We start from the raw sequence: 20,933 nt of genomic DNA, 5'->3' as shown, positions 1-20,933 counted from the left end.
CCCCCGGGCACCCCCCGGGCACCCCCTGGGACCCCCTGTCCCCGGTGCGGGGCCACCCCCGGGGGGTGCTGTGCGCCCGGCTCAGTTGTCACCAAGTTGGCCAAGCCGGGACGCACGGAGTTGAGCCGTGCCGAGCCGTGCCGAGCCAACTTCAGCTGCACCCAGCCAAACTCAGCCAAACCGTGCCAAGCCGTGCCAAACTCCGCCGGGACGGACCCAGCGGGGCCAAACCACGGCAAACTCAGATAGCCCGGTCCGAGATGGGCTGAGCTGGACCAAACCGTGCCAAACCGTGCCAAACTGTGCCGGGCCGGGCTGATCCGTGCCGATCCGGGGTACCCTCCGCGCCCATCCCGCGCAGCCCACCTACCCATGCGGGCCACGGAGGGGCCGAACCGTGCCGAGCCGTGCTAATCCGAGCCGAGCCGTGCCGGGCCGGGCTGCCGGGGGCACGGCCGGCGGTTCTTTGTCTGGGAACCCCGGGTCACATGGTCCCCGCCGGCCCGGCTGGTTGGCTGCGGGGGAGGGGCGGCACGGCACGGCACGGCACGGCACGGCACGGCTCGGATCGGGGCACCCGTCCCCGCCCCGCACGGCACGGACCGGCCCGGCTCGGATCGGATCGGATCGGATCGGCTCAATCAGCACGGCCCGGTGTTGCCCGGTCCCGCTCGGCTCGGCTCGGCTCGGCACGGTTCGGTCCCCTGTCCCCCGGGGCGCACAGCCCGGCTCGGCTCGGCTCGGCCCGGCACGGCTGGGCGCCTCCTTCCATGGCCGGACCGGGCGGCCGCGGGGAAGCAGCGGGCTGTACCGGGCTGTACCGAGCCGTGCCGGGCCGTGCCGAGCCGTGCTGGGCTGTATTGAGCCGTGCCGGGCTGTACCGAGCCGGGCCGGGCCGTGCCGAGCCGTGCTGGGCTGTATTGAGCCGTGCCGGGCCGTGCCGAGCCGGGCCAAGCAGCATCAAAGCCTGTGCGCATCCCCCGCTCCGCAGCCAGGCTCGGGGCAGCCCCCGGAGCCGTGCCGAGCCGTGCCAGCCCCCCAGCAGGCCCCCGCGGTCACTCACCAGCAGCGTCCCCGTGCCCGGCGGTGGCAGTCCCGGCTCGGCTCGGCTCGGCTCGGCTCGGGGCAGACTCCCCGCCCCGGCGCCGCTCGGCGCTGCCTTTTGTCCCGGCGGCCGCGGCCCCGCTCCCGGCCCCTTTGTGTTGCAGAGCGGCGGGACAAAGGGGGGAATGGCCCTGGCCCCCGGGCATGGGCTGCCCCGGGGGGGGCGGCCTGGCACGGCAGGAATCCGGCGGGGGGCGGGGGCGGGACCCCTTGGCCCCCTTTGGCCCCCCTTGGCCCGGTTCGGACCCCTCGGGGACCCCCTGTCCCGGTCCGTGCGCTGGCACGGCTCCTGGGGCACCGGCCTGGGTCGGGCTGCAGCGCCCCGGTGTGTGTCCCCCAGTGTCCCCCAGTGTCCCCGAGGGGCCACGAGGGGTCTGGGGGGTCCCATCAGGGCTGCACCACCTTGGCACGGGTCCCCCGAGTGTCCCCAAGGAGCCCGGGGGTCCCCAAACACGTCCCATTGAGCCGCACCCCAAAGCAGCTCCAGGCACCCCGGAGCGCGCACCCATGGGGCCAGATGTCCCGTGGGGTCCCGTGGGGTCCCCTGGGGTCACAGCCCCCTGGGGTCCCGGCTGTCCCATGGGGTCCCAGCCCCCTGGCTGTCCCCTGGGGTCTCAGGGTCCCCTGTGGTCCCATCCCCCTGGCCCCACACCTCGCTCTCGCCCCCGTCCCCCTTCCCGGGTGCCCCCAGCCCTGGCACGGCCCCAGCACCGTGGCCGGGACCCCCCCCGAGGCCGTGCCAGCACCCAGCCCCCCCAAAGCATCACAGCACAGAGCCCCCCCCGCCACGTACCCACGGACCCGTGCCAGGGGTGGGAGGGGGCAGCGTGGCCCCCGTGGGCTCCGGGGGGCTCCTGGGGGGCTCCGGGCCCCGCTCCGTGTCCCGGGGGCTGAGCTGTCACCGGGCCACGAGAAAAAACGAGCGCAGAGACGGCGACGGCACCGGGCCCTACTTGTACCCCCCACCCTAGGGTGCCCCTTGGCAGCACCCATCCCGCTGCCCCCCCCCCCCACCCCGCTGTGCCCCCCTGCTGCAGCCCAGGGCCGTGCTCAGGGCCCCTTTGTGTTGCAGATGGAGGGGACAAAAGGGGCAATGGCCGTGGCCCCGGGCACGGGACAGTTTGGGGGGATGAGGTGGGGGATGGCAGCAGAGCCCCCCCCACCCCTGCCTCGTCCCCAGCCCCAGCCCCTCTGCATGGCCCCTGCTACCCCCACCCTGCCCGGGGGACTGGGGGGTGAGGGTCCCCCAAGGGCAGAGCCCCCTGTGCACCTCAAACACCATTGACACGGCTGCACCCCAAAACCATCAGGGCAGCCCAGGGGCACCCCGTCCCCTCCGTGCAGGAGGACCCAGGGCACCCCACAGCTCTGGGGACCTGGCACACGGCCCCTCTCAGCCCACCCCACAGCGTCCCCCGGTCCCAGCCCCATAAAGGATGCCACGCGCCCAGGGGAAACCTGCACGGAGCCACCAAAGGGGTCTGGGGTGGCAGGGGCCTGGCTCCCCGTCCCCTCAGGGCTGCTTGGGTTGGGGTTCACCCCACAGAATCGCCCCAGTGAGCCCCAAACCCGAGCTGAGACAGCCTTGTGCCTAGCAGCTGCAGAGGGGAGAGGGGGCAGCAGTGCCATGACCCCCCTGGGACGTGGGCCTTGAGGTGCAGGCCATGGGGTCCCCCATGGCATAGGGACCCCATAGCACAGGGACCACATGGCACATGGAACCCCACAGCACACGAACCCCCATGTCACAGGGACCCCATGGCACGAGGACCCCATAGCACAGGGACCCCATGGCACAGGGACCCCCATGGCACAGGGACCCCATGGCATGGGGATTTCCATGGCACAGGGATCCCCATGGCACAGGGACCCCCACGGCACAGGGACCCCATGGCACAGGGACCCTCATGGCACATGGAACCCCATGGCACAGGGACCCCCACAGCACAGGAACCCCCATGGCATGGGGATTTCCATGGCACAGGGACCCCCACGGCACAGGGACCCCATGGCACAGGACCCCCATGGCACAGTGAACCCCATGGCACAGGGACCCCATGGCACAAAGACCCCATGGCATGGGGATTTCCATGGCACAGTGAACCCCATGGCATGGGGACCCCATGGCACAGGGACCCCATGGCACAGGGATCCCACTGGCATGGGGACCCCCTCTCAGGAACGAGTGCTTGGGTCCTGTACAGGAAATCCCAACAGCACTCGAGCAACCAAGGTGCTGCAGCACTGGGGGGACTGGGGGGACTGTGGCCCAGCTGGGGCCACATCCATGAGGTGCCCAGGGACTGGGGGCAGCCGGGGGGGGCACAGCCTGCTGGGCACCAGCAGTTTGGGCAGAAATGGCACCCTGTGCCCTGGGCACTGCAAAAAACAGCAAAAAGATCACCTACACCCGGCCTGGCCAGGGCTGAGAGGGGCCAGGGCGTGCTCGGAGCATTTTGGAGCAGGGGGAGCTGTGGGCAGGGAAATGGGGGGTGCGAGGGGCTGCAGGGAGCGTGGGGAGCCCCACCGGGAATGGGGTGACCCAAAGGGACTGGGAGGACACGAAAAGCACCAGAGAGAAGCTGTGGCCAAAGCTGTGGGCCCCTCCGGGTGGGGGCTGCTGCTGGGGGCTGTGTCCTGGGGAAGGAGCAGGCTGTGCCCAGCGCCAGGCAGGGGGAGGAAATCCCCCATCCACCGGCAATTAACGTGGAGATAAGCTGAGATGGGCACAGCCATCCTGCTCCTGCCCTCGGGCCACAGCCGTCCCAGCCCCATCCCAACCCCAAACCAGCCCCATCCCCATCCCGTCCCCATCCCAACCCCAAACCAGCCCCATCCCCATCCCGTCCCCATCCCAACCCCAAACCAGCCCCATCCCCATCCCATCCCCGTCCCATCCCCATCCGAACCCCAAACCATCCCCATTCCCATCCCCATCCCTGTTCCCATCCCCATTCCCATCCCCATCCCATCTTTATCCCATCCCCATCCCCATCCCGTCTCCATCCCGTCCCCATCCTGCTGTGGATGGGTGAGGGCCGGTGCCCAGCCCCTCCCCGCACCCTTGGGTGCTGCTCTGGGGGTGCCGGGGAGGCAGCAACCTCCCCATGCGTCGAGGCAGCCCCATCGTGGGGACAGAGCCCCCAGAGCACCCCCGTGCCGGAGCAGTGCCCTCAGGCAGGGAGGCAGAAAGCCACCAACCTGCTCGGCCAGCCAAAAATATGTCCCGGGGAGGGTTTGATTGCAGGGTTTGAGGCCCCCACAGACACAAATCAGGCAGTGCTGATACCGGGCAGGTTCCCGGCACGTGGCCGTGCCACCCTCACCACTGCCACCGCTGTGCCACCGTCCCCGTCCCCCTGCCCTCCCGGCACCCCCGAATAAACCGAACCCTTGGGGTGCAGCCGGGGCCACGGCTGGCCTGGGGAGCTCCCCGGCAGGACACGCCGTCCCCTCTGCCACAGCCACACGTGGCTGTCCCCGTCCCCTGGCAGCGCACCGCGGCCACCGGCACCGAGTGACAAGCGGCGCAGGGCAGGCGGGCGGCGCGGTTTGTCAGCCCCGCTGCGAGATCAAGGGCGGGCGGGCGGACCCAGCTTGAACCCATTTCAGGCCTTCTCCCCGTAATGAAAAGAAAACACTTCGTCTTATTAGAAAAATAAAGGAATTCGGCGCGGCTAAGCCCGGCATTGTTTGAGAGCGAGGAACCACTGAAAAGGAGTATGTTGATTTTTTTTTTTTTTTTTTTTTTTTTTAGCGTTTTTTCCCCCAATTATTTTTGGCCGACGAGCGATTCTGGCTGACCTGAATCTGAAATGTTTTTGGCGAGCGAACCGTGCTGAGGAAAATGTGTGCTGCATCCTCCTGCCCTGTGCCGGGCCCTGCGCTGGGCTGTGCGGGGCGAGAAGGGGCAGCACCGGCACGGCGTCCCCGCGTCCCCACGTCCCCACGTCCCCAGCCCCATTTTCCTGGGCTGGGTTTGGCGCAGAGCGAAGCAGCAGCGAGGGGCTGTGTGCGTGGCCCCGGCCGTGGCCGTGGTGCCGCAGGCTGCAGTGCTGCTCGTGGCCAGCGTGCGGCTGCACCGGGGCTGTGCCGCGCCGCCCTGCGGCTGCGGGAACCGCCCGCGTCCCTGCGTCCCCTGTGTCCCTGTGTCCCTGTGTCCCTGCGTCCCCCTGCCCAGGAACAGGGCAGCAGACCCCGAACCAGGCCACGTATTTGGGTGGAAATCCCTGGGGTGCAGGTCCCAGCTGGGACCCCCCCCAAACACCCTCATGGCCCTCGGCTGTGCCCTGACCTTGCGGTGCCTGCGGGGACGCCCTGGCTGTGCCATGCACCCCATGGGGACATCGCAGCTGTGCCATGCACCCCATGGGGACATTGTGGCCACGACAGCCATGCCATGCACCCCATGGGGACACCGTGGCCGTGCCTTGCACCCCAAGGCAATGCCCCGGCCACGCCACCTGCGTCCTGCACCCCACGGGGACCTCACGGCCATGCCTTGGACCCCGTGGGGATGTCCTGGCTGTGCCAGCCACGTCCCACGCCCCTTGGGGACAAACCGGCTGCACCTTGCACCCCATGGGGACACGGTGGCCCCGCCGGCCATGCCCTGAGCACGGTGCCCCACGGGGACAAGCCAGCCGTGCCGGCCACCCCAGTGCAGTGCCTGCTATGAATGGTGCCACGGTGGCTGAGGGGACCTGTTGCCAGGGAGACCCGCTGGCAGCGAGGGACGGCGCAGAGGGGGGGCCACGGGGACATGGTGGGGACCAGCGCCATGGTGGGGGCTGGGGGCTGCACCCACCCAAGCGGGCTCTCGCTGCGGACACCAAAAAACCAGGGGACCCAGGGGCCGTGGGGGTGACGGAGCCCCCCTGCCCCACGCGCAGCCATCGCGCAGAGCATCCCCGGTGCTGGCACGGGGATGGGCGGGGGTCTCCCACATCCAATGGCCCCCCCAAGACCCAGCCCAAGGACCCCAAAAGCCACAGAGCCGCGACTCGGTGCATGTGGAGCCTCGTCCTGCTCCTCGGGGTCCCCCCTCCCCGGGGCCGCAGCCCCGCAGCGGGGTGGCACCGCGGCTCCTGGCTCCCGTGCAGCCAGGGGCTCCCGCGCAGCCCCCTCGCAGCCCCCCCTGCGCCGCCCTCGGCTTTTATTATTTTAATTGCGTCACGGCTCTCGCTGGTTCCCCTGGAAACCGGGAGAAAAGGCCGGTCCCCGCGGGGAGGAGGAGGAGGAGGAGGAGGAGGAGGAGAAGGGCCCCGCTCTGCACCCAGCGCGGGCGGCTGCGCACGCACGGCCCCGTCCCCATCCCCGGGACCACCGCGTTCCCCAGGGCCCTGCTGGGGGCGGTGGTCCCACGGGAGCCCCTCACACCAGGCCAGGTGCCCGGTGGCATCTACCAGCACCGGCAGCCTGCCCGGGGCTCTGCGCCGCACCAGTGCTCCCAGTGAGCAACTGGGAAGTGCTCGTGGAAGACGCCGCGGCAGCGGTGCCGGCGTCGCCCCGGCCGTGTCTCCTTACCTCCCGCTTCCAGCGGGCCAGCCACTCGTCCCGCTTCCTCTTGCTGATGTAGTAGGGGTCCCCGGCCTGGAAGGTGTGCCGCTGCATGGGCCGCTGCCGCAGGCTCGACTCCCAGCCCAGCCCGCCGCGCAGCCGCCCGCGGGAGCCCTGCGAGACAGCGGGGAGAGGGAGAGGAGGATGAAGGCTGCGGCTCCGCGGGGACACAGGGCGGGCGGCATCACGGGGGGGCTGCGGGGGGCACTACGGGGGCTGCGGGGGGCATTGCGGGGGGCTGAGGGGGAAAATTACGGGGGGATTTGGGGGTATTGTGCTGCGCCCACCAGCACTGGCTGGGGAGGTGGCGCTCCCCAACTGGGCGCATGCACAAACACACAGACGTCTGTGCACACACACACATGCACACACACACGTGCACACACACACGTGCACACACACACATGCACACACACACGTGCACACACATGTGCACACACACACACACACACACGTGCACCCGCACATCCCTGGCCCGTGCCTGCACCCAGCAGTGGGTGCAGCAGTGCTGGCACCGTGCCTTGCCCCACGGTGGGCACCTCTGGCGCAGCCCCGGGGGTGTTTCAGGCCCCAGCCCGGGTGGAGCCCCCGGGGACACCGCGGGCACAGCCCCTGGACGCTGCTCAGCACCACTCAGTGTGGTCCCGTGCCCTGCAGATTCGGGGTGCAGGGCCCCATCCAGCCCAGGGGGCTCCATCAGGGCTCTGCTGTGTCTCCTTCGGGTGTCTCGGTGCCCGGCCCATACTTGCCTCCATTTTCAGGGTGTCGAAGTTGTTTTCCTCCTTCTCTTCCTTGCCTGCACACAGAACAGAGAGCAGCCATCAGCTCGCTGCCACGGGGCAGGGACGCCGGCCCCACGGCGGGGAGGGAAAAGGACCCCGATGGGGCGCAGCCCTGGCCACGGGGGGGGGGACCCCATCGCGGCGAGCATCCCCGGGGGCTCCCACGCCCCCTCCCCACACCCGTGCCGGGGGCTGGGGCAGGACCCCGGGGGCAGCTGCGGGGCGGGCAGGGGAAGCGGAGCCCGGCCGGCTTCCTGTGCTATCAGCCCATCTCGCGCGCTGCAGGTACTCGCAAGCCGCTGCCGGGAAAGCAGCTAAAAATAACCCGGCCGTTTCTGGGGCTGCAAACCTTCGCTGAGCTCGAAGCCACCGAGTGACGAGGCTGCGGGGAAGGTGGAGAGAGGGGAGGGGGGGTGAGCAGGGCTCCAGTGTGTGTGTGCACGCCGGGGCACCCACCCACGCCACGCCGCGCCGTGCCGCGCTGTGCCGGCAGCTGCTGCGCGCACAAAGCCTCGTCCCCGGCTGCCGGCCACCCCACGGGACCCCCGTCCTGTGAACAGGGACCCCCTCGGCAGCCCCTCCATGGGGTGGTGACACCAGGCAGGCACGGTGACGCTCTGTGCACCCCGGGGTGCCCCCTGGCACCGCGTCCCTCCGGGTCCTTGGACGCAGCCCCTCCGGACGCCCACCCACGCCGGACGCCGGGAGAGGCGGGCGGATGCCGGGGCGGCGGTGGCTGCGAGCCAGGCGGCTCTGCCAAGGCACGTCCTCCCCTGCCCCAGAGGTGCTGGGAACCCGAAATCCGTGGGGCAGCCAGGCCCTGGCAGGAGCAGGAGCACAGCTGAGCCCTGCGCTGGGTGCGGGGGGCGGTGGTGGGGGGGGGCAGGAGCTCCCCGGCTGCGTGCCGGGGGTGGCGGCGTGTGTGCGGGGGGAACGGGTCACTTGTCCTCCTGGTCCTGCCTGCAGGAAAAGGGGACTGCAGGTGGGGAAACTGAGGCACGGGTCAGGCCTCGGGCACTGGGATGGACTGATCGGGTGTCCCCCGGCCTCCCTGCCCCGCTGCACGGGGGCAGTCTCAGCACCCCCTGCACATGGGGACACAGCACGGGGGCACCTTTCCTCAGGGGAACCTTTCCCCTGCCAGGGGACTTGGGGAGCGACCGGGGTGGGGTGGCACAGAGAGCACGGGGCAAGCAAGCAGGGTTGGAGGGACCAAGAAGCAGAAGAGGATTTGGCAGGAGCTGAGTGTGTCACTGCAAGGTGGCGAGGCAGCCGCTAGCCACGGCGCGGAGAGGTGCTGGGCACCTGCCTCGAGGTGAGACCCGCTGAGCCCGCGGCTGCTGGGGGCTCCCTGGACACTGGTAACCCTGGAGGAGACCCGAAAGCCCTGGGCAGGATTGGTGCCTGAGCCCTGAGCCTGAGGGAGGAGCTGGACCTGGCACCGGGCACGTTTAGCTGGGGGCAGTGGTCGGCTCTGGGGGGCTCAGGGAAGCCCCCCCGGGCGGTCTGAATGCGCCCACCCGGCAGAGCTGCAGCTGCTGCGCCTCTGGGTGCTCGCTGGGAAGGAGCAGAACGAGCAAGAAGTCGAGGGGCAGACCACGGCGGGTATGAAAGGGCTCTTTAATGCAGAGGGAGAGGTGCCGAACATGAGCCCTTGGCCGGGAGATGAAACCCGACCGCTGCCGCTGGCACCGCGGCGCGCCTCGCGCAGGGTGAGTCACGGGCTGGCCCTCGCCCCCGGTGCAGGGGGGTCTCCATCGCTCCCATGCCTCCCCACCATCCCGCAGGCCTGGCCAAAATGTTGTCCCAGCCCGGGATGTGCAGGAGGGGGTCCCCTGAGGGCTCTGCAGGTGGTGTGGAGCAGGGGCAGTGGCGCAGGGCAGGACCGCGGGCTGTCCCCGTGCCGTGCCCGGGTGCCACGCTGGGGCTGCTGCCGGTGCGAGGCGGGTGCTGGCCCCAGGCGGCTCGGCACGGGGCCAGCCCCACGCCAGGAGTCTCCTTTTGCTCCACCAGCAGCCCGGCTGCTCCTCTCCCTCAGATGGCTGCTCTGGGCCTTGTGACTGCAGCATCATCTGCCTCGCTCAGCTCCGTCCCCGGCCCTGCCGCGCTCATCCTCACCCACCAGCTCCGTGCCCTGGCGCTGCCACCCCCCTGGGACAGCAGTGCCCAACTCTAACCCTGTCCCTCCGCACAGCGGCTGTGGGGTCGGTGCATCCCGTCCCACCTCTCCACCCCGTTATCAGACCCTTCCCCACGAGACGGATGGAGCCGGGCACAGCTCCGCTGCCGGGGCGAGCGGTGCCGCTCCCTCCTGTAACCAGACACGGAGAGGAGGGGAGAAGCCTCCCTGGGGCGAAGCAGCGCTGCCGGGGCCCGGAGCCAGCTCCAGAACCGGAGCAGCCCCGGGCAGGGCCGGTCCCCGTGGGGCCCCGCAGGCGGCGTGCCAGCTCGTGCCGGCGGCGCCGCATCCTGCCCGGGCAGCACACGGGCACGGCACGGCAGCGTGGGGCTGGACACGGCAGGCAGCGGGCACAGCGGGCAGGGAGGTGCTGAGGCAGGGCAGAGATTGAGGCTGGGGGCACCCCTGGGTGCTGCTGTCCCCCCCTTTCCCCAGCAGCGTGGCCCCCCAGCACACCACGCCGTGGCGCATGCAGGGCTGCCATGCAAAGCTGCACGAGCACCGGCGGCCGTGGCACGTGCCGGGCAGGCTCGCATGCAGGCGGGGGGCACAGCGGCACCGGGGGACCCGCAGCAGGACACAGCTCCTGCCCTGCCCACCCTGCGCACCGAGGGGAGGAGGAGGAGGAGGGGAGGCAGCCCCCGGTCTGACCAGCAGCCCCCCACCCCACAGCCCACGTGGCACGGAGCCCTTCCTCCTCCTCCTCGTCCTCCTACTGCTCCTTCTCCTCCTTCCTCTCTTCCTTTCTCCTCCTTCTTCTCTTCCTCCTCCTCCTCCTTCTCCTCTACCTCTTCCTGCTCTTTCTCCTCCCTGCCTTCCTCCTCCTCATCCTCCTTCTCATCCTCCTCTTCCTCTGCTAACCTTCCTCCTCCTCCTCCTCTCCCCCTTCCCCTTGCTTGTCCTCCTCCCTCCTTCCTCTTCCTCCTCCTCCTCTTCCTTTTCGTCATCCTCTTCCTCCTCCTCCTTTCTCCTCCTACTCTTCCTCTTTCATTTTGTTTTCCTCCCCCTCTTCCTCCTCTTCCTCCTCCTTCTCTTCCTCTATCTGCTCCTCCTCCTCTGCCCCCTCCTATTCCTCTTCCTCCTCCTCCTCTTCCTGTTCCTCCTCTTCCTCGTTTTCTTCCTCCTCCTCTTCCTCCTCTTCTCTTCCTCTTCATCCTCCCCCTTCCTCTTTCTCCTCTTCTTTCTCCTCCCTCTCTTCCTCCCCTTCCTCCTCTCCCTCATCCTTCTCTTCCTCCTCCTCCTCATCTTTCTCATCCTCCTCCTCATCATCCTTCTCCTCCTCATCCTTCCTCTTCTTCCTCTTCTTTCTCCTCTCTCTCCTCCTTCTCTTCCTCCCCCTCCTCCTCATCTTCTTCCTCCTCCTCTTCCTCCTCTTCTCCTCTTCATCCTTCCCCTTCCTCTTCCTCCTCTTCTTTCTTTCTCCTCCCTCTCTTCCTCCTCCTCCTCCTCCTCCTCCTCCCCCTCCTCATCTTTCTCCTCCTCCTCCTCATCTTCCTCCTCCTCCTCCTCCTCCGCCCAGCCGTGGCGGCCGCTGTCCCCCCCCAGGCCATGCCGGGCAGGGTCGGGGGGTCCGTGTGGGCACAGCGGGACCCCGTGCGCCCACACCCCGCGGCGGCCGGCCCTGAACGCTCAGGTCTTACTTTTCTCTGCGGCCTCCAGGAGTTTCCTCCTCCCGCGTTTCTTCTGGGGGTCGGAAGGGGCCAGCTCACCCTCATCGGCCGGGGCGTCCAGGCCCTCCTTGGGGGTGCAGCGGCCGTTCTCCAGCGCCCGGCCCGTCTCGCCGTCCGGCAGGCTCTCCGTCTCGTCCTCCTCGGGGCGCCCGCCCTTGGGGCTCGTGCCGCCCTCCTCCGCGCCCTTCCACTGGGCTCCGTCCGCCTCCAGGTCCCCGTTGGGCAGCGGCTCGGCGGGGCTGGCCTCCGGGCAGGGCGGGGGGCACTTGGGGACGGCCGCGATGTCTTTGGGGGTGTCACTGCTTTCCACCTGCCAAGAAGGAGAGGGACACGATCTGTGACGGGCGCGGGGACGCGAGCACCGGGCTCCCCCTGGGGATGCTGGCCCCATCGCTCCCTGTCCCCCGAATCCTCCCCATTTCCACAGGCAGCATGGCATGTGGGGTGCTTGTGGGAGCATGGCCCACGACCCCAGAGACCTGGGGCCCGATGGCCGCTTGTGATGGGAAGACCAAGTTCCAGCTCCGGGAAATTGGGCACGCAAGGCTGCAGGGGCTGACAGCGCACCCCAGGAGCGGGATGGGGATAAAACAGCACCGCAGGAGCAGGAGGTGCTGCCACAGCCAGCCCGATGGCCAGGACGTGCAGCCACACTGCCATGGACCACCTCGGGACCACCACACAGACTGGACACTGTGAAGGCCAAGACACAAAGCTGTGACACCCTCAGGACCAGGACACGTGGACACGACACCCTCGGGACCATCGCACTCTCAGGATCAGGACACAATGCCAGGAAACCCTCAAAAGCAAGAAAAAGGCACGTGGCACCACGAGGTCCTGGATACACTGCCGTGACACCCCAAGGACCATGCAGGACACGTGGGCTTGATGCAGTCAGGACCAGGACACGGGGACACGGCACCCTGAGGACCAGGACATGCTGCTGTGACACTTCAGGACTAGGCCATGCTGCTACAACACCCTCAGGACACGAAGAAGCTCCCATGGCAGCATCAGGACCACGACACAACACCGTGGCACCCTCAGGACCAGGACACGCTGCTGTGACACACTGAGGACCAGGAGACACTGACATGGCAACCTGAGGACAAGACACAAGGCCCAGGACAGCCATGGCATGCTCAGGACCAGGACAATGCCTTGGCACCTTCAGGCCCAGGACACAGCACCATGACATCCTCAGGAGGAGGACACGGTGCTCTGGCTCCCTCAGCACCCAGACATGCTGTCACGACACCTTCAGGACATGGAGACATATCTGTGACATCCTTAGGACCAGGAAAAACTTCCATGGATCCCACAGCACCTGGACCCACAGGCACGACACATTCAGGATGAAGATACAGTGCCACGACACGCTCAGGGCCAGCAAACAGTGCCATGGCTCCCTCAGGACTGGGACAAACTGGCACAGGGACCTTAGGACCAGGACACAAGGCCACGATCCCCTCAGGATGAGGACACAGGGCTGTGGGACACTCAGGACCAGAGCACAGATCCGTAGCGCTGTCAGGACAAGGGAGCAATGTCATGGCAACCCTAGGATCAGGACACAGGCCGTGACACAACTGGGACCAGGACAGGACAGCACTGCACCCTGAGGACAAGGCAACAATGCCTTGGCACCTCAAGGTCCCTGACACACCACGTCATGGTGCCGTGGCTCCATCAGGACCAGGACATGAGGCCACGGCACCCTCAGGACCAGGACACGCTGTCCTGATGCCCTCAGGACCAGCACAAGCCACTGTGACACACGCAGGACCAGGACAAGGTGGCAGCACACGTTCAGGGCCATGACTAGGCCATGACACCCTGAGGATCAGGACACATGTCCCCAGCACCCTCCTGACAAGGACACAACACCATGACCCTCTCAGGACCACAACACAATGCCATGGCACACTCAGGACCAGGACTAAGTGCTGTGACACCCCCTGGACAAGGACACACAGCCCTGGGACTTGCAGGCCCAGAACCCAACGCCACGACACTGTCAGGACCCAGACGTGCTGCCATGGGACATTGCCAAGACACGGTGACACCCTCAGCACCAGGACATGGTGCCATGGCACCCTCAGCACTAGGACACGCTTAGGACCAGGACACAAGGTGGAGGCACCCACAGGGCCAGGCCATGCCTCAGTGTCACTCTCAGGACCATGGCACAGCACCGTGACACCTGCAGGACTAGGACACGCTGCCGTGCCCTCAGGACAACGACACGCACGGCACCCTCGGAACCACAGCACGCTGCTGTGACATCCTCGTGAGCAGGGCACGAAGCCACAGCACTGTCAGGACCTGGACACGGAGATGTGACACCCCCAGACCCAGGACACACGAACATGACACATGCAGGACACGCTGCAATGGCACCCTCCAGACACCGGGACACTGACGGCACCCTCAGCACGCTGCCATGACACGCTCGGGAGCAGAATAAGAGGCCACGACAACCTCGGGAGCATAACACCATGACATGACAACCTCACGAACAGGACACAGCACCGTGACACCCACAGATCAGGACATGCTGCCACGGCACCCTCAGGACGACACAGTGCCATGGAACCATTGAGATAAGGACACGATATGATGACAGCCTCAGGGCAGTGACACGCAGCCATGGCACCCTGAGGGGAAAGGCACACCACCACGGCACCCCCAGAACCAGGACTCAGTGCCGTGACACCATGCAGGACACCCAGCCATGGCACCTTCAGTAGCATGTCACCTTGCCGTGACACCACCAGGGTCAGGACATGTGGCCATGACACGTGCAGCACCAGGACACACTTTGGTGGCACCATGAGGAGCAGGGGACACTGCCGTGGTGCCACCAGGACCAGGACCCACAGCTAGGGCAATGTGAGGACGTCTGTCTCTGGCTGGGATGGAGTTAATTCTCTTCACAGCAGCTCACAAGGAGCCGTGTTTCGGATCCATGCCCCCGGCGATGCCGGCAGCACACGGACTTTAGCCGGGGCTGACCAGCGCTGGCACAGGGCCGAGGCCGCCCCTGTTCCTCACACAGCAGCCCGGGGGGGCACCGCCAGGCAGACGACCCCAACTCCTTCGTTTATTAAACAATTTCTACCTGGCTCACGGGATTTATTGCTTTTACTTTTCCTGTCCGCTGGTGGTGGTGGTAGGGTGAGCAGGTGGCGGCACGGTGCTGAGCTGCCTGCAGGCATTAGCCCCAGCACCACGGCACCCTCAGGACCAGGGCATGGTGCCACGGTACCCTCACCACCAAGACAGACAGAAGGACGTGGCACCCCCAGCAGCAGGACACTCTGCAATGACACCAACAGGAGGAGGACACGCTGTCGTGGCACCATCAGGACCAGGGCACACAAACAGAAAAGGATGTGACAGGATGGGGACCTTAATACACTGCCAGGACACCCTGAGGACCAGGGCCCACTGCCACAGGAACCTCAGCACCAGGAAACACTGCTATGGCACCCTCAGGACCAGAAAACAAAGCTGTGTCACCGCGAGGATGATGACACGCTGCCGTGACACCATCAGGACCAGGAGACGTGGCCATGGCACCCTCAGGACTGGGACAGAACGCCAGGACACCGTGAGGACAAAGGTGAAAGCATCTGACACCACGAGGACCTGGGTCTGATGCCCTGACAGGGAGAGGACACACCAACGTGACACCACTGAGGTCTGGGAACACTGCCACAACAACCCCATGGACAAGGACACGATGTCATGACACGGTCAGGACAAGGACACGCTTTAGTGTCACCCTCTGGACCTGGACAGGTGGCCATGACCAAGAGAAAAGTCTGTGACACCGTCAGGACCCGGATACACTGCCCAGGCACCCTCAGGACCAGGACACAGCCATGGGCACCTCAGGACCCGGCCACACGGACACTGACACCTGCAGGGCTGTGACACAGGGACACGACACCCTCGGCACCAGGACAGACAGCTGTGGCACCCTCAGAATCAGGACACAGCACCTTAACATGCTCAGGACCAGGACACGCTGTCATGATACACTCAGGAGAAGGGGACCTGGGTGTGACACCCGCAGGAGTATGACACAGCCATGACCCTTGCAGGACAGGGACACGCAGCCATGGCACCTTCAGGACCAGAATACGCTTCCAGGGGACCCTCAGGATGAGGACATGACCATGACACCCAGGACTAGGACACTGCGGTGGCATCGTGAGGCCAGAACACACTGCCACGAATCCCTTGGATGGAAGCCACTTTGCAGTGACAACCTTGGGACCAGGATGTGCTCCACAACACCCCCAGGGCCAGGCACAACAACACGGCAGATGCTTGGACCCGGGACCAGGACTGACTGCCAGGATGCCTCAGGACCAGGACATGTGGGCATGACCAGGACACACTGGGACGAGCACACAGGCTCAGGGCACGAGCCCATGGCACCCTCCGACACCAGACATAACGCTACGGCTCCCTTGGGATGCAGACACACAGGTATGGCACCAGGTGGACAGGTCACAGAGCAGTGTGACCCTTGTGACAAGGACAAACTGCCACATCACCCCCAGGACCAGGTCACACAGCCCTGAGGCCCTCGGGGCCACAACAGAAAGCCAAAACACCCTGAGGCCCGGGACATAATGCCACCAAACCACCTGGATGAGGCCACGATGCTCCGACACCCTCAGGACCTGCACACACCGCGACGACACCCTCAGCACCGCGACGTGCTGCCATAGTACCCTCAAGACCAAGACGGACGGACTGCCATGCCACCATCAGGACAGGCCGTGTGGCTGGGACTCCCTTAGGGGCAGGTCACATTGCCTGGCACCCTCAGGCCCAGGACATGCTGCCACAGCACCGTGAGCACCAGGACACACGGCGGTGACATCTTCAGGGGCAGGAGATCCTGGAGGATCAAGGTGCCCTCAGGATGCCGACACACGACCGTGACGCCCCAGGGACCAGGACACAGTGGGATGGCACCCGGCTGTCCTGGTCCCCAAGGACCAAGGCTGGTGCAGGGCCTCGGCACGGGGCCAGCACCGGCCACCTCCCTCCTGCCCACCCTGTCGCAGCGGGGCTGGGGACAGCGCTAGGTGCACGTGCTTGTGCAAGGGACACGTGGAACCAGGGCCCACGGCACAAGTGTGCGTGCGTGCGCGCGCACATGACAGGCGGAGCCGGGCACCGTGGTGTGCGTGTGTGCATGTGACAGGAAGAGACGGGGCGTGTGACAACTGCGTGTGTGTGTGCATGAGCCCGAAACCACCCGTGACGTGTGCGTGTGGGTGTCCGTATGTGTACGTGCCCCACAGGCAGAGCCGGAGACCGCGCCACGCGTGCGTGCGCTCCACGTGCAGGGACCACGCCGCGTTTTTGAGCGTGCCCGTGTGCCAGGCAGGGCCAGGCCCTGCCACAACCCTGTGTGCACATGCGTGTGCACATGTGACACGGGGACAAGGCCCACAGGGTGTGTGTGTGAGCGCAGGGAAGAGTGACAGGCACAGCCGGAGCCTGCGACACGCGCTGGTGTGTCAGCCTGACGGTGCCAACACCTCGGGGCGGGTGTGCGCGCGTGGCAGGCGGTGCCGGGGGCCGCAGGAAGTGTGCAGCCGGTCCCGGCTCGCGCGTGCAGCGACAGACCGGTGGGCGTGCGTGGGTGTGAGACTCGGGGGAGGACTGTCTGTGCCGGCACTCGTGGGGACGCTGCTCTTGCGTGTGAGCCCGAGCGGCAGACGGAGACGGCAGCGGCACGAGCGCGGGAGATGGTGGGGCCGAAGCCGGCCAGGACGCGCGTGCAAGCGGCGAGCGAGGCCGCGGGGTCAGAGGCAGCTGTGCTGGTCCCTGAGGGTCCGGGGGCGAAGCGGCCGCAGCGGCGAGGGCGTGTGGACAGAGGCAGTGGGAGCAGAGTCAGAGTGAAAGGACCCAGCCCGGCTCAGCGGTTTCCGTGGCAAAGGAGAGTGAAAGTGCTGCTGCGTCACGGCGACATCCAGCCGGGTGCGCGGCTCGGCTGCGGCACGGTGGGCTCAGCCCCCCCCCGGCTCACCGTGCTCACGGGCTCAGCCCTGTCCCGTGGGCGCAGCCTCGCTCCGTGCCACCGTGGGACTCGGCTCTGAGCAGTGGGGCCGGCGCAAGCCACAGCTGGGCCCTCGCGAGGGGCCTGGCACCGGCCTCCCCGTGTGCTGCCGGCGGTGCCAACCCCGGTGTCACCCCGGCTGTGCCAGCCCTGGGACAGAGGCGGCCGAACTCCCCGAGGGCTGACACCCGCGGGTGCTGCCGCTGCCTCCCCGCGCCGAGGCGGTGGCACCCGGCTGTTTCCTGTGCTCCACGCTCGCCTCCGTGAGCCCGTGCACCCCGCGCCCTCGCGCTCGCCTCCCTCACCGCAGCGCCAGCTCTGCAGGAGGCCCGGGGCCGCGGCGGTTTTGCTGCAGCCCTGGGACAGAGCAGGAGGCCCCAGGCCTGCTCGTGGCCCAGCCCTACCGGGGCAGAGCCCCCCGCTTCTGCGGCGGGGACGCCAGGAAGTGCTGGGGGGCGGGCGGTGCGCCCTCACCTTCCCCGCTCCGCTGCCAGCGCCCAGCTCAGGGTCCCCGCGGTGCCGGGGGGGGGGGGGCGGCGTGCTCCGGGGCCCGTGTGGCGCAGCGGGGAGCTGGCGGCAGGCACCGTCCTCCCCCTGCCCCACGAACTACACGTCCCAGGATGCACCGTTCGGTGGCGAGGAGCCAGGCGGCGAGGAAGCAAATGCCGAGCTGCCAGCCAGCCTTGGCGTGAGCACCGTGCCCGGGCTGTGCCGCGCGCCCTTCCCCTGCCCCCCAGGGAGGGAGGGGGGGGCGCCTCGGATGAGGTGCGGGGTGAGACCCCAATCCTAGAGGGGGCACGAGGGGGGCCGGCAGGTGACGGAGGGCCCTTTGCTCTCCCACACACCCCACGTTTGCACTGCTGCTGCCGCCCGCTCGCCCGCAGCGCAGCTCCGCGGCCCAGCCACCCCCAGGGCGCAGGAACCCCCCCCCCCCCACCCAGTCTTCCCCAGGCCTGCCGGTTTGGGGAGGGGGGTGGGGAGGTGGGCGAGGGGGTCCGCATGCCGCTTACCATCGTGCATCCCCTGCCGAGGGCCGTGCAGACCCCAGACCCCCGTCCGGCCGCCCGCGCGCAGGCGCCTCCTCGCCGCGCTGGCTGCTCGCTGCGGCGTCCCCACGGCGGGCGCTTCCTGCTCGCCCGGCCGCCGGCCCCGCTGCCGCAGTCACTTCCTCCGCTCGCTCAGCCGCTCGCCGCCGGCCCCGGCCCCGGTGCAGGCAGCAGGGCCGGAGAAGGCGGCGGGGAAGGACGGGGCCAGGCGGGGAGGCAGCTGCGCACAGCCTGCCAGCGGAGCCGGGAAGGAGGGGACGAGCCCGCGGCAACCCGCAGGGGGAGGAACGGGGCTGGAGAAGCAGGGGGGGGCGCAGCCGCAGGGTGCCGGGGGGACCCTGGTGGGGTCTCGCAGAGCCAGCAGTGCCAGCAATGGGCTGGGGGATGCAGGGTAGAGCTCCCCGGGGCCTCCCTGCTGTGCTGTGCTGCACGGCCCCCCGTGCAGTGATGGTGCTGGGGGGGGGGAGCTGGGGCCAGGCTGGTCCCGCTCCCACCGCTCCCAGGGACGCGGCAAGCCCTGGAGCAACCACAGCACTTGTACTGGGGCACGAGGACACCGCGTGCCCGTGCACCAGGGACACACGAGCCACCGCTGCCAGCCCTGGGGACACCACGCAGCCTCTCCACGTGCCAAATGGCCACCGGCCCCGGCACAGCCCAGTCCCCAGGGTGGCCGAAAGCCCGTGCCACCGGCAGGGCGGAGGTGGCTGGCTGAGCTGTGCCGCAGGAGAGCCCGGACAAGAGCAAGGGCGAGCACAGCAGGACGAGGCTGAAGGACAAACCTCGCCGAGCCACCGCGCAGGCTCCCTGGGACCCGCAGGACTGCAGTGACAGGGCTGTGGAGACGCCAAGGTGTGCCAGCAGCACGGTGCCGGGCCCCGGGCACCTCCACGGGGCTGGATGCGGCCACGTCCACGGAGAGACGCCAGGGAGCAGGGGGAGCCGCGAGGGGTCGGTGCCTGCACACGAGCCTCATGCAGGGTCTGGAAGTGATTGTGTGGCGCATGCTCACGCTCCCCCCCACGTCCCCCTGCCACCCTCACACTGCTGGTGCCTGAACCACCACGGCTCGGAGCTGCTGGGGGGCAGAGAGGGCCCAGAAAAGGGATGGAGCGGGGTTTAGGGGAGAATCAAAGCAGGGTTTGGGAGCTGCACCGCGTTCCTGTGCCCCAGAGCTCGCTGTAAGGGGCTGAAGGCAGAGGGATGAGTGAAGGGGGGCACGGGAACGGGCTGAAGGCCCACGTCCTTGTGGCAGGCCCTGCGGCAGGAGCCAAGGCAGCTGCTCCCTGCACGGCCGTGGTGGCTGCTGCCCTCCCCGGGGGTCCGCAGCCCCCCTGTCCCCGCCGTGCCACGCGCCCCCAGCCCCGCTCTCGCCTCCCGCTCGGGGCCGCATCCTGGCTGCCGTGCCGAAAACAATGCGAGGGGCTGCGTGCGCTTCCCGGGGAGGAAACGGGAAGCGCTGACCCAATGTGGTTTGGATTAGGCGGCAGCACGGGCTGGCGGGGGGCACGGCCGCGGGGGGCTCGGCACGGCCCCGCTGCGCCCCGGACGGGATCCGGCCGTCCCCCCCTCCCCACGCGGCCACGGCCGCCCCGCTCCCCGCGCCTCCAGCGCCGCGCCGGAGCCCTGGCCCCGCTCCAGCTCCTCCCTTGGCAGCCCCTTCCCGGCCGTGCTGCAGCCCTTCCCGCAGCCCTTCCCGCGGGCACGGCCGCCCCCTGCCCGCCTCCGCCTCAGGAAGCTGGCGTCACCGCACGCCCGCCGCCCCCGGCCCCCGCCAGCGCGGCACCCGCCACGGGCAGGGGCTCCGCGGGCCGTGCGAGGCTGCCGGACAATGCCAGGAAGGCAGGGAGGGCAGGAGGGCCCCGCCGTGTCACCGGGGGGTGCCGGGGGGCTTCACGCAGGGCAGGACAGGCGCCACGTCCCCCTGCACGACGGCCTCCCTTGCACGACGGCCTCCTTTTCATCATGGCCTCCCTTGCACGAGGGCCTGCCGGGACGTGACGGCACGGGCAGGGCTGGGTGTCGGGGTCATGCCCTCCCTCCCCGCACGACCTGACGCCCCCTCCTCCTGTCCCAGTGCGTGTGTGACACTGAGCCAGGCGCTGGCGAGGGTCCGGGGTCCCTCGGAGGGGTTCAGGCGGTGGGAGAGGCGGCACGGCCGGCACGCAGCCAGCACGCTGTGGCACGGCAGCGGCGCTCCGTGCCTGCAGGGGGGCTGTGCCTCGGGGTCAGCCCCGGCCCCAGCCCTGCTCCTGCAGCCCTACCTGGGTCAGGACGGGCCCCGTGGCTCTCCAAGCCCCCCGTGCCGCCGGCACGTCCCGGTGCTGCCGCTCGAGCATCGCTGCTGCCGTGCCAGGGAGGCGCAGGGGAAGGGGTCGGGGATCCACCCCGGCGCCCGTCCCCGTCCCCCGGGGAAGGTCTGGCCGGGCCGGCACTGCCTTCCTTCCCACCCACCCGCTTCCTCCACGCCGGCTGGCCCTGGGAACAAGCGCTGCCTTTCTC

The 20,933-nt window shown here is 68.5% G+C and overlaps 1 protein-coding gene across 1 annotated transcript in view; it reads right to left on the bottom strand.

Moving 5' to 3' along the window:
• The window catches only part of DNMT3A (DNA methyltransferase 3 alpha), a 38,938-nt gene that overhangs the window by 6,509 nt on the left and 11,496 nt on the right, over positions 1-20,933 (bottom strand). The window contains exons 4-6 of the mRNA XM_032185150.1: positions 11,265-11,604; positions 7,413-7,459; positions 6,631-6,777 (exon numbers count right to left, since the gene is read on the bottom strand). Coding sequence (XP_032041041.1) covers positions 6,631-6,777; positions 7,413-7,459; positions 11,265-11,604 — 534 coding nt within the window. The remainder of the gene's footprint in view (positions 1-6,630; positions 6,778-7,412; positions 7,460-11,264; positions 11,605-20,933) is intronic.

This window comes from Aythya fuligula, chromosome 3, assembly GCF_009819795.1.
Source record: "Aythya fuligula isolate bAytFul2 chromosome 3, bAytFul2.pri, whole genome shotgun sequence".
Lineage (NCBI taxonomy): Eukaryota > Metazoa > Chordata > Aves > Anseriformes > Anatidae > Aythya > Aythya fuligula.
Note: the sequence above shows the minus strand (reverse complement) of the source record. Positions and strands in the feature narration are given on the sequence as shown.